Here is a 13,724-nt window from a genome sequence, read left to right as displayed (position 1 = left end):
GTCCTTATCAACTGCTGTTTTGGTTTTTGTTGTGGCAGAAATTGACAAGCTTATCCTAAAATTCTTTTGGAAATGCAGGGACCTAGAATAGCCAAACAATCTTGAAAAAGAACAAAGTTGGAGGGCTCACCCTTCCTAATTTTGAAACTTACTACAAAGTTATAGTAATGAAGAAAAGCATTGTACTGACATAAAAGTAGAAACATCGATGCCTGAAATATAATTCAGAGTCCAGAAATAAACCCTCAGATTTATAATCAATTGATTTTCAACAAGAATGACAAGATAATTCAATAGGGAAAGAATAGTCTTTTTCAATAAATGGTATGTAGACAATAGGACATCCACATGCAAAATAATGAAATTGGAGCCCTATCCCACAGCATTTATAAAAATTAACTTGAAATGGATACGGACCTGAGCTACTCTAAAACTGTTAGATAAAGACATAGGATAAACATTCATTGGCTTGAGTTAGGCAATAGCCAGGTGTGGTGACTCAAGTCTGTAGTTCCAGCATTTTGGGAGGCTGAGGTGGACAGATCACCTGAACTCAGGATTCAAGACCAGCCTGGCCAACATGGTGAAACCCCATCTCTACTAAAATTACAATAATTAGCTGGGCATGGTGAGGGGTGTCTGAAATCCCAGCTAATTGGGAGGCTGAGACAGGAGAATCACTTCAACCTGGGAGACCCAGGTTGCAGTGAGCCAAGATCATGCCATTGCACCCTATCCTGAGTGAGAGAGCGAGACTCTGTCTCAAAAAAAAAAAAAAAAAAAAAAAAAAAAAAAATTTGTAACTGCCACTAATTGGAGTGTGTATTCAGGGCAACTTGAAGCTATGCTCCCAGGTGGCCCTCTTCAACCTTTGTGCTTGCATAAACTCTTTTTAAACTAGATTCTGAACTTTTGGATTTTTTAGGTTGACATTTGATGAGAAAAAAAATAGATATCCAGCCAGGGCAACTGTCTGTGTGGAATTTGCACATTCTCCCTATGTCTGCCTGCATTTTCTCCTGGTACTTTGGTTTTCCTCCCCAAACTTCGGTTTTCCTCCCACATACCAAAGATGTTCACGTTAGGTTCTTGGCATATCTAAATTGTTCCTGTCTGAGTGAGTGTGGGTATGTGTGTGAGTACACCCTGCCACCAAATGGCATTCTTTCCAGGGTTGGTGCCTATCTTACATCCTGAGCTGTTGGGATAGGCTCTGGCCACCTGCAACCCTGAATTGGCATAAGTGAATTGGAAAATGAATGAATACACTTATTGTACAAGAAGACATTCTAAAGTATCTGTTAATCATTTGGTGTACAACAATAAATAATGCTGCACTAAAGCCTTCAGTGATTGTTTTTGAACCTTGGGTGGGAAGTACTCCTTATAATTTTTGCATTGTAAACATGTATTCCTGGATGTAACCCACCACCCCTACAACTGCTGTCACTCACTGGTTCACCCCCAAAAAAATGGGTAAATCATTATCTTGTTTTTATTAATCTTTTAAAAATGTATGTCTAGCTCTTATTTCAGTATTTAACAGTGGCAGTATTTTGGTGTTTATTTAGAAGTTTGGTAATGTTTTTGAGACCAGAAATAGGCCGTAGGAACTTAACTCTTGTCTATATCAATGAACTGTGGTAAAATTGGTTCATTATACACAGTCATGCCTTAAGTTTCAGTTTCCGAGAACCTATTGGTGATTTTAAGTGAGGACTTACTGTATTAAGCTAAAAGGTAAAGCCACGAATGGATTGCTTCTGTGGCACCAGGAAAATGGCTGGGATAGTTGGGATTGATCCGTGAAACCAGAGTGGTCAGCATGCATAGTCCTGATGTTGAAGTTCCTCAGAATGATGATAAGGAACAGGGTGGAGAGAAAAGCTGTTGAAGAAGGAAATTTTCCTGACCCTTTCAAGGGTGGGAACTGGAGTGTACCAGCACTGGCAGGGGCGAACTCCACTCACTTGCTGCTCCTCCGCTTGTGGGAAGGAGAGTGCAGGTGAATGGGTGCAGGAGCTAGGGGAAGAACTTTTGGGTGCCAGCAAGACCCAACTCCATACTGGCCCTGTAGCATTGTCTAGGGGAGGGTGCCCATGACCCATGAAGCCCCAGAGGAAGTGTTGCAGTGCCCTTTTAGTTTGCCATCCATGGACAGCTTAAGTGTTAGCAGCTCAGAGGAAGGTCAGTATGACAGACTTTTGCACCTGCACCTGGCATCCAGGAGGAATGAGGTCACACAGAGTTGAAGATGGTAAATGTGGGGGATTTTATTGCTGATGAAGGTAGCTGTCAGTGGGAAGGGGAGCTGTAAAGGGGATAGAGTGGGAAGGTAATCTTTCCTCAGAGCTACTCTGTCAAGTTATCCCTTTGAAGTCAAGCCCCTTATCTCCAATGTTCAACCATAGTCTCTGATGTTTAGCTGCTTCTCCTCTCTGCTGGTTGAGCCTGGGGTTTTTATGGACACAGGATGCGGGGTGAGGTGGGCCATGTGTGGTTTTGGAAAAGGCAACATTTGAGCAGGAAAACAGGGTTATATGTTCTCACTTTGGTTCCAGGCTTGAGGGTGGGGCCCTTCCTGGGGACCTGCTCTCTTCTGTCCAGAATTTCCCTGCCTCCTGTCCCTATCACTGTGATCCGAGAGGTAACATTTCCAAGGAATAAGGACATTAGTAGACAATTATGGCACAACCTGATTCCCTAGACTTCAAAGGAGAGTTGGGGAATCAGGGTGTTGTAACAGCCTAAACGTGGCGGTGGAGAGCAGTGAGAATGCTGATGCCACCTATCTACTGATGCGGGAGAAGAGAAAACAACCAGTTCATTCTAGGTAAGCGGAGGGATGTGGTTTTGTGAAGAGGTCTTGGAAAGGATACAATCCATTATATTAATGTAGAAACTGAGGCAGAGTGGCAGAATGATCACACAATAAACTCCTGGCCACGAGGGCCTGGGTGGGGCAGCATAGGTTACTGGTTAGGAAATCGGCCTTTGAATCAGATGGACCTGCTTTGAATATCAGCTTCATTACTTACTGTATATGAGATGTGGGGTGCTGCCTAATATTTCACCTTTCTCATTTGTAAAATGGGACACGTGATGTTTATTGCAAAGGATTGTTGTAAGAATTTAATGAGGTTGATGTATATGAAGTACTTACTTTGTATATTGTGACTGCCACACAGAAAGTGCTCAATACATTTTTTGTTTGTTTTCGAGGTGGAGTCTCACTCTGTTACCCAGGCAGGAGTGCAATGGTGTGATCTCAGCTCACCGCAACCTCCGCCTACCAGGTTCAAGTGATTCTCCTGCCTCAGCCTCCTGAGTAGCTGGGATTACAGGCACCTGCCACCACACCCAGCTAATTTTTATATTTTTAGTAGAGACGTGGTTTCATCATGTTGGCCAGGCTGATTTCAAACTCTTGATCTCAAGAGATTCACCTGCCTCCCAAAGTGCTGGAATTACAAGCATGAGCCACCGTGCCCAGCCTGCTCAATACATTTTAACCACCAGTGCTGGAACTGAATCAATGGGACTCACATTCTTTCTATTTGCAGGACATTAACATTAGACAGGTCATCTTCACTGGAGGGTTCCAATACTGCTTACTCCAGACTCATTCCCTGTTGCTAAGATATGTGGCCTCTGGCCTCGTGGAGGCTCACAAGAACTGCTGACAGTAGCAGAAGCTAGTTTAACCACTACTGAACATATCTCATCTATGCAGCGGCCTGCTTCCTGTGATGGGTGAAAATTTTGCTGAGTGAGATGCTAAAATGGGTGTCTGAAGGGACCCTCCGTCATGTATTTCAAGAGAGCTTTAGGAATACAAAAGTCTGTACTCTCCCTACCCCTCCTACATCTGTTTGGAATTGTTTAAACATGAGTAATGGAACAAAACAAGGACAGTCAGAGATTATCTGGAAACAGGTTTATCAACTTTCTCTCTTCCTGGCAAACCAGGAATGGGCAAACCCATTCTTCTCACTACTGGTTTATTTTTTAAATGTGTTTTTGGTTAATAACTACTATTTTTATTTAAAAAGCAGTGCGGCCAGGCACGGTGGGTCACGCCTGTAATCTCAGCACTTTGGGAGGCTGAGGTGGGTGGATCGCAGGGTCAGGAGTTCAAGACCAGCCTTGCCAAGATGGTGAAACACCGTCTCTACTAAAAATACAAAAATTAGCCTTGTGTGGTGGCGGGCGCCTGTAATCACAGCTCCTCAGGAGGCTGAGGCAAAGAATTGCTTGAACCTGGGAGGTGGAGTTTGCAGTGAGGCGATATCGTGCCATTGCATTCCAGCCTGGGTGACAGAGTGAGACTCCATCTCAGGAAAAAAAAAAAAAAAGCAATGCATGCACAAGGAAAATAATTTCAAGAGTGCAAATGATAGATAATTAAAAATACCTTCTTTCTACTTCAGACCACTCCTTTCCAATTTTTTTCCTGGCTGCCACTACTGTTAACATTATTTTGGTCATCTTTTCAGAAATATTATATGTAATATTATGTATATGTATGTGTATATCAAAGCATATAAGTGAATATTTATTATTATTATTATTTTTTTGAGACAGAGTCTCGCTCTGTCGCCAGGCACCAGGCTGGAGTGCAGTGGTGCGATCTTGGCTCACTGCAACCTTCGCCTCCCGGGTTCAAGCAATTTTCCTGCCTCAGCCTCCCGAGTAGCTGGGACTACAGACGCGTGCCACCAAGCCCAGCTAATTTTTATGTTTTAGTAGAGATGGGGTTTCACTGTGTTGGCCAGTATGGTCTCAATCTCTTGACTTTGTGATTCACTCGCCTCGGCCTCCCAAAGTATTTATTCTTTTAAAAAGCAAATGAGGACAGAGTTTATATATTGTTTCATGCCTTGCTTTTTTCCACTCAACACTACAGCCTGGAGACAGCTTCATGTATGACTGTAGAGTCTTTTGTCTTGCTTTTTAATGATTGCGTAATGGTCTATAGTATGGTTGTAGCACAAATTATTTAGCCTAAACTTCCAGTTTGGTTCTTCTCACATGCCATTTTTTTTTGTCAGTAGAAACCCTCTTCTATTAGTTACTCTAGTACTAAACCTTGGAGTAATATCCGGCCTCCTTCTTGGTATCTAGTAAATCTTGGCAATTCTCCCTTTTTGAGGTTTTTCCTACTTGTTCATTCTTTTTCATTCTCATTGCTGCTTCCCTGGTTTAGGCTTTATCATCTCCTATAGTGTTTTCCTATCTCCAGATTCTCTATCTCTGCACATCTTGTATGCTTGCTCTTCACCAAATTTCCTGATTGTGTCACTCCTCTTAAAAACCTTCCATGGCTTCCCATTCATTATGTTATGCAAAAACTCAAGCACTCATCAATAAATCTGATTTTTAGATTGTAACTGGTGAGTTTATGAAATGCAGATTCCTGGATCAGAACCTCCATATGTACGACTGTTAATCAGTCTGTATTAAAAAAATAATGTTTCCAGGTGCATCTGTTGCAGTTTGTTGTTGGATCAGTGGAACCATTAGAACAGAGTTCACATTTCTCAGACCAGTATTTAAGGCTCCTCACAATTTCTCTCCAACATACCTTTCCAGACCCATCCCTTACTACTACTTCTTTACAGGTCAGTGCAAATGAAATTCTTTTTGGCTGTCTGGGTTCTCCTCACAGCTTCCAGTTATGCCTTTTAACCTTCGAAACGCAGTCTCTTTATGAACCCTTGGCAACCAGAAGAGATCCCTGAACTCCATTCTCTGAAGTGATTTACAGCACACAGTTTTGAATTCTCCAGCTCGTCGTCTCCCCCTCTAGATTGTAAGGCCTCTGTCAGACATTAAGTTAGTCTTTATTATTTGCACCTACAGAGACTTTGCACTTTGTGGCAAAGGTGGTTAACAAGAATTTGTAGGCTTAGTGCCACTGCCTGCCTTGATCATCACTGTTTACGCAGTGTTGTTAACTGTTTTTAGCTTATAGTGGGCTTTCAACAAGTATTTGTGGATTCAATGCATAAATGAACGGAATCCAAGCTAGTATTTCCCAAAGAACTGCAAATCCCAGCGGACTTTGCGCAGAACGCTGACGGACGCGGTGACGCAAGGGGGCGTGCCGAGCCTGAGGGAGGGGTCGGCCTGCGGGTAGCCAGAGGCTGGGACGGCTGTGGAGCCTGGGGTGGGAGAGGGAGTGTGGGGCAGCTAAAAGGTGAGCCGAGCCGACGGAGGGGACGCGCTGTGGGGCGCCCCCAGTCTATGGAGCGGGGTAAGATGGCGGAGGCGGAGAGTCTGGAGACAGCAGCAGAGCACGAGCGGATCCTGCGAGAGATCGAGAGCACTGACACGGCCTGCATCGGGCCCACGCTCAGGTACCCCGTGTGCCGGGGCCACCGACGGGCGGGAACGGGCGGGAACGGGCGGGACGAGGCAGGCTCCTGTGGGTCGGGACTCCGGCCGGCTTCCCCAGGGCCGGCGCCGGCCCCTCCCTTCGGAGAGACCCTGCGTCCCGGGCGAGGCGGGTCTCCCTTCGCAGCCCCGACGCGGGGTCCCTTCACGGCGCTCCACCGCCCAGTGACTCAGGAGGCTCCCGCTGCCTCCCTCCGGGCTAGAGCAGCCTTCGTTCTCCCTCCGAGGCTGGCCTGGCGCTGGGGAACGAGAGGGCACCCGACAGATGGTGGTGGCTCTCGGCATGTCTTCCCCCGGGACATAACGCTTCTCCCTCCGACTCCAACTCCGTCCTGTCCTAGACAGGAGTCCTGCTCTTCAGACAACACAGAATTTCACTCCACGGTCTGGTGCTCGAAATCAAAGTCTTGGCTTAGAATCACAGCCGCTTCTCAGAAACGAGTCCCTGAAAATCCTAGGCCTGGATGGAAGTTCCCCCAACCCGCGCCCCTCTCCTAGGAGCAGCTGTTCCTTTATCCCTGCTTTCCTGTTACCGGGACGACCCTCGCCCACGGTGCAGCTTCCTCATTGCTGGGGAAAATTGACCCTGCTGCTGCCCCTAGTTACCACTTTTTTTTTTTTTTTTTGCAGTCACATCTCCATTTTATTTGGAGATGTCAAAAGAAATCCCGACTTACCTCAACTTATTTAACAAATTTAGGTAGCACTTGTTACATAAAGCTCAAGACGTATAAAGTGATTTACAAATGTAACTTATTTAAGCCACAAAACAACCGTATTAGGTAGGTTCTATTACTCTCCTTTTACAGATGGGGCACAGAGAGGTTAAGTGACTTGCCCAAGGTCACAGAAAAAATCAAGTGGGGACTCAGATTCCTGATCGGGTAGCCTGGAGCCAGACACTTAGCCACTGTTGTTCTGCCTCAGCTGGGGATTACCGGCTACCCCAACTTCCTGTTGATAATTACTCACTAAGCCCAGTTTTTTTTTTTTGTTGTTGTTGTTTTGTTTTTTTTTGAGACGGAATTTTGCTCTTATTGCCCAGGCTGGAGTGCAGTGGCGCGATCCTGGCTCACTGCAACCTCCGCTTCCCAGGTTCAAGCGAGTCTCCTCCCTCAGCCTCCCGAGTAGCTGGGATCACAGGTGCATGCCACCACGCCCGGATAATTTTGTATTTTTAGTAAATACGAGGTTTCACCATTTGGCTAGAATGGTCTCGAACCCTTGACCTCAGGTGATCCACCCACCCACCAAAGTGCTGGGATTACAGGTGTGAGCCACCACGCCCAGGCTAAGTCCAGTTTTGAACTACTTTCCCCTTTCCCCTCATGTTGCTGGTGTTCTAGAACAAAACAGACTCATCTGTTGTGTATTCTGATCTCCATGGGGCCAATACATAGATAACTATCTTAACTATCTTACCCTTCTTGCAGTCTTGGGTCACTGCACCTCCCATCAGAAAAGTTATTACTCACTCCTTGCGTTTTCATGGAGTGAGTTGACCCAGCAAAGACTAATTGAAGGAGAGCAGGCTGAACACTACTCCTCATCTCCATCTTCAAAGTTTCCTTCTCAAGGACACATTGTTAGCACATTTCTTCCAGTACCACCTCGGGTCATAGCTATCCTTAGTAGTTTGCCTTTTGTCTCTTTATTTATGAAAAGTAATGGCAAAAACCACCTAATATTCATTTTATTGAGATAAAGTCTTCCTCTGTCTCCTAGGCTGCAGTGCAGTGATGTGATCGTAGCTCACTGCAGCCTTGACCTCCTGAGCTCAGATCCTCCCACCTAAGCCTCCCGAGTAGTTGAGACTACAGCTGTGCACCACCACCACACCTGGCTTGAGATGGGATTTTGCTGTGTTGCCCAGGCTGGTCTTAAACTCTTAGGGTCAAATGATCCTCCCACCTTAGCCTCCCAAAGTGTTGGGATTACAGGCATGAGCCACTGTGCTTGGCCCCTTTGTTCCTTTAAAGTGACTTTTAGCTCCCGTTTTTGGAGCAGTTCTTTCCACACAGTTGCCTGTCTCTCCACCAACCCCCATTGCCTTATGATCAGGACCATTGTGCTTCTCTCACTTCCCATTTTCTTCAGCTTGTAAGGGTCAGTGATCCTACACACTTTTCAAATCATCTCTAGATTACTTATAATACCTAATATAATGTAAATGCCATGTAAATATATGTTATACTGTATTGTTTAGGTAATAATGACAAGACATATGTCTGTAGCATGTTTAGTACAGATGCAACCATCCTTTTTTTTGAGACAGGGTCCCAATCTGTTGCTCAGGTTGGAGTGCAGTGGCACAGTCACTGCAGTCACTGCTCACTTCAGCCTCAACCTCCTGGTGATTCTCCCACCTCAGCTTCCTGAGTAGCTGGGACTACAGGCATATGCCACCATACCTGGCGACTTTCTTATAGTATATGTAGAGATGGGGTTCACCATGTTGCCCAGGCTGGACTTGAATTCTTGGATTCAAGCAATCCACCTGCGTTAGCCTTCCAAAGTGCTGGGATGACAGGCAAGAGCCACTGTGGCCAGCCACTGTCCAACTGTCCAATTTTTTTTTTTTTTGGAAAAAACTTTGATTTGAGAGGTTGGTTGAACCTGCAGATACAGAGGGTCAACTGTGTATACATTACGATTTAAAAATAAGTTACCCAGGCTCCCTAAAACTTGTTTCATTGTTATTATTGAGATTTTTTTCCACTGAAAAGTGGGATTTTGTATAGGGAGATAGATTAAGAGATCTTTTGCCCTAAGGGGACACTGTTAAAAAAAAGTCTGAGACTCACTACCAGTTTTAGTTGCTTTTCTTGACTTTCTATGTGATTATCATGAGCTTTTCATTTTTGGTCTCAACCTTTTTTTTTTAAAGCAGATTACACTAAATTTTACTATCAGACCCAGGGTTCATTCACTCGAACATCCTAGAATACAAGGAGTACCCACTGTCTTTGTCTTTACTGTAGCTGTCCCTACCCATATTCATAGGGGATGATCTCACCTTTTCTCCTTATTCCGTTCAGAGGCAGCAGCATGCACAGACTTGATGTTTCAGATCCTGTGCCTTACTTGGGATGTGCCTCGATTGTCATTATCTCCTGTTTTTCATCACTATCATTAAACAGCTTTGATTAAGACAGTGGCTCTCTTGCCTTAACTACTCAACTGTAAATCTCAAACTTCTCTACTCCTCTTCATATTATGTCTTTCCTCTTCCTTGCATCTTTTGAGGTAACATTGTAAAGGCACCAGATTCTTAACTGTTCCTGAGATAGGTTTTCTAGCTGAAGAGAAACCAAAGAGCAAAGTAAATTGAGAGCAGATATTAGATTAGTATATCCATCCCTAAAATATCTGCTCTTCGAAAAAATCCTCTTGGCTATCTTGCCTGACCAGACTCTTCACTTTGCCAGCTATTATTTGTGTATCATTACTTGCTTTCTTTCTTTGCTTTGATACTAGATTATTTTTCCAGTCTTAACTCCTTTTTTGTTTGAGGAGTCACAGTGGCTTGACTTTTTCATTATATTACTATTATTATTTCAGTTTTGCACTGTACATTCCCATATATCATAAGGTATACCACCTCTTCTTTTTCATTGTAATTCTGAAAGGCCCAAGCATATCCACACATGGCGAGGCTGTTGCCTAGCAAGTTCTTTCAGGAAAGTAGCTATCTCTTTCTTTGTCTTTATCTTAAAAATCATTTTGTTATCTGTGAGTCCTAATTTTGGAAAGAGGCATATAAGGTGTTAAAACCTGTCCTGTTTTTAAAATAGCATTGATTCCTGTTTTGTGTTATAAATACTAAATTTTTGATCACAGATCATGGACAATAGCTCTCTCTTTTCATTTTTCAAATCCCATCCCTGTATCTCTACTCTTCCTTTATATCACTTACTCAGAAGTCATTTCTTCACTTTGTACTTTGGGTAATAGCAATTAACGTTCAGTCTAATTGTTATTTAAGATTTTGTTTTCAAACTTAAAATTTTTTTTTTTTTTTTGGGACTGAGTCTCATTCTGTTGCCCAGGCCAGAGTGCAGTGGCACGATCTCGGCTTACGACAACTTCCGCCTCCCAGGTTCAAGCAATTCTCTCACCTCAGCCTCCTGAGTAGCTGGGAGTACAGGCACGTATCACCATGCCGGTTAATTTCTTGTATTTTTGTAAAGACAGGGTTTCACCATGTTGGTCAGGCTGGTCTCAAACTCCTGACCTCGTGATCTGCCTGCCTTGGCCTCCCAAAGTGCTAGGATTACAGGCGTGAGCCACCGTGCCTGACCTCAAACTTAAAATTTAATAGTGAAATACACTGCCATTTAAAAAACAGCTATATTGAGGTATAATTACTGTATCATACAACTTACCCATTTCAAGTGTACAATTAAATGTTTTTCGGTATGTATATTCACAGAGTTGTGCAGCAATCACCACAACCTAAGTTTAGAAAATTTTCATTACCTCAAAAAGAAACCCTGTACCCATTAGTGGTCTCTTCATTCTGTTCCCTCTCCCTCCTAGGCAATCACTACTTTTCTTTATGGATTTGGCTGTTCTGGACATCTGAACATTTTATATAAATGGAATCATACAATATGTGTTTTTTGGTAATTTAATGTTTTCAAGGTTCATCTATGTGGTAGCATGTTATCGGCACTTAATTTCTTTTTATCGATGAATAATAAATTCATTGTGTGGATATACTACATTTTATTTGTTCATCAGTTTATGGACATTTAGGTTGTTTCCATTTTGGAGCTGTGGAACAATGCTGCCATGGCCATTTGTATTCTAGTTTTTGTATCGGTACAAAATTTTTTTGCTGAATATGTACCTAGGAGGAATTTCTAGGCTGTATGGTATCTCTGTGTTTAGCATTGTGAGGGACTGCTAAACTGTTTTTCCAAAGTGTGTGTACTATTTTACATTCCTATAGCAATGTATCAGGGTTCCAATTTTTCCACATCCTTGTCAACACTTGCTATTATCTTTTTTACTTTGTCATCCTTGTGGGTGTGAAGTTGCATTTCATTGTAGTTTTGGTTTGCATTCCCCTAATAGCTAGTCTTTTCATGTGCTTATTAGTCATTGTTTATCCTTTTTGGATCCTTTGCCCATTTGCTTTTTTAAAATTTTTTATTTTTAGTTGAGTTGTAGGAGGTCTTCATGTATTCTGAATATGTCCTGTATCAGATATATTATTTATCCTATTCTGTGATTTGTCTTCTTCACTTTTTGATACCTTTCATGTTCCAAATTTTGGCTGCACAAAAGCTTTTAATTTAAATGAAGTCCATTAATCATTTTTTTTTCTTATTTTGTCTTGTGCTTTTGATGTTGTTTTTAGGAAACTTTTGTATAATGCATGATCATGAAGATTTGCTCCTATATTTTTTCTAAGTGTTGTATAATTTTATCTTTTACAATTAGATCTGTGATTCATTTTGAATTAGTTTTTGTTTATGATGTGAGGAAGAGTTTTTTGTATCATTCTTTGGCGTGTGGCTATCTGGTTGTTCTAACACCATTTGTTGAGTGCTGTCTTTTTTTATGAAAACACCAGATTCCTGGTTGATTTATTTTGATCTCCTTATCATGATTTATGTTCCTTATTTGTGGCAGAAATGCAACATTAACCCTGTTATTGAGTTTATTTGATTTTGCTAGTTAGCCTAACTTCCTTCATTTAGTATTCTCACCCAGGGAAGTTTGCTCTGGTTTTCAGCTAAAGGTTTTCTCTTTTTAGCTCAATTCCTGTATCATAAGAATGATCTGATTGCTATATTTGATCCTGGTAAAGAACTTTACTTTAGGGACTGATATTTGTCTTTTGGAATTATTTTGTGTCATACTACCCAGTCTTGTGTAACATAAAGTATATTAATGATAATGTCTTACCTTTTTCACTGTTAAAACAATATGTCAGAATATGGAATTTGGAAACTAGATTAAAAATTACTTACAATCCTATGACACAACTGCTGTTGTTTTGATGCTTTTCCTTCTTGAACTTTGCTTTATATATTTTATTGTTACAAAGCTGTACTTATGGGTGTAGGAATAATTTCCTGTCTTGCTTTTTAAAATTGTTTGCTTATAAAGCTAGCTCTTACAAGAAACAAATTGAAGGGAATATTTTCAAAAGGCTGTTTTATTTAAGGTCATTTGATAATTAAATATGGGGGAACCTGGCATCCCCACTACTACTTCTGTGACTTTGGCCACATGGCTCTTATTTTTCCATCCAGCACCCTTTCCCATTAATTCATTTGTACAGAGATCAGTTAATCATAATCCTTGGTTCATGACACTTTCTCATTATAGGTCCATGGCTCTCTTCAATAAATTAAATAAACTTACTTTTACAAGCAACTTACCACCCAAGTGGGCAAATTTTTCTCATCTAAAAAATGATGAGAAAAATGAAGAGAAAGCATCCTTCATGGTATCTGCTACTGCCTAGCAGGGTACCATCCAAGGTTCCAAGCTAGGACTACTGCCTAGCAGGTATCATGAAGGATGCTTCCTTTCTCTTTCTCTCTTTTTTCTTTTCTTTCTTTCTGTTTTTTTTTTTTTTTTTGAGACAAGAGTCTTGCTCTGTTGCCAGTGGCGCAATCTCTGGTTACTGTAACCTCCGCCTCCCGGGTTCAAGGAATTCTGACTCAGCCTCTCGAATAGCTGGGACTACAGGCGCACACCACCATGCCCAGCTAATTTTTGTATTTTTTAGTAGAGATGGGGTTTCACCATGTTGGCCGGGATGATCTCGATCTCTTGACCTTGTGATCTGCCCCCCTTGGCCTCCCAAAGTGCTGGGATTACAGGTGTGAGCCACTGTGCCTGGCCTCGTTTTTCTTTTCATACTCTTCCTCCAACGTAGATGGGGTGCCATGGTACTTGCGTGAATCATCTTCTGCTTTTACCATTGGGTTTGCCATGTGGGCTTAAGTATTTCTATTTTTTTGAGTTTTGTTTGTTTAGTGGTTAGCCTTTTTTTTTTTCCTTTCAATGCTTGCACATATCTAGGGTATATCATACTTACCAATAATCAGATCCTGGGAGGGCTTATTTTAGGATGGAGTGAAGAATGGAGGAGGAGATCAAAAATAAATGTATAAAAGCCCTTCAGGTGATTGTGATATACTCCATCCTTGACAATCACTGACGGGGAAGGACATCCCCATTGCTCATGCTTATTTTTTAATAGTAGTTCCTTTTAAAAAGAACATTTTTATATTGTAATTATAAGTGTAATAGAATGACTTAAGAAGAAACAGACAACTAACTTAATTCTGCTACCTTCTTACCAC

At 42.2% G+C, this 13,724-nt stretch overlaps 1 protein-coding gene across 5 annotated transcripts in view; it reads left to right on the top strand.

The window, feature by feature from the left end:
- Positions 1–6,114: 6,114 nt before the first annotated feature.
- EXOC6B (exocyst complex component 6B) overlaps positions 6,115–13,724 on the top strand; it is a 694,189-nt gene continuing 686,579 nt past the window's right edge. For all 5 annotated transcript variants that reach the window (XM_078349070.1, XM_035272275.3, XM_035272273.2 and 2 more), the window contains exon 1: positions 6,115–6,359. Coding sequence is in view for 3 of the 5 variants with exons in the window: in XM_035272275.3 (XP_035128166.1) it covers positions 6,247–6,359 (113 nt within the window). In the remaining 2 variants the exon portion in view is untranslated. The remainder of the gene's footprint in view (positions 6,360–13,724) is intronic.

This window comes from Callithrix jacchus, chromosome 14 (genome assembly GCF_049354715.1).
Source record: "Callithrix jacchus isolate 240 chromosome 14, calJac240_pri, whole genome shotgun sequence".
NCBI lineage: Eukaryota > Metazoa > Chordata > Mammalia > Primates > Cebidae > Callithrix > Callithrix jacchus.
The sequence above is the reverse complement of the archived record's forward strand: the minus strand, read 5'-3'. Positions and strand labels throughout refer to the sequence as shown.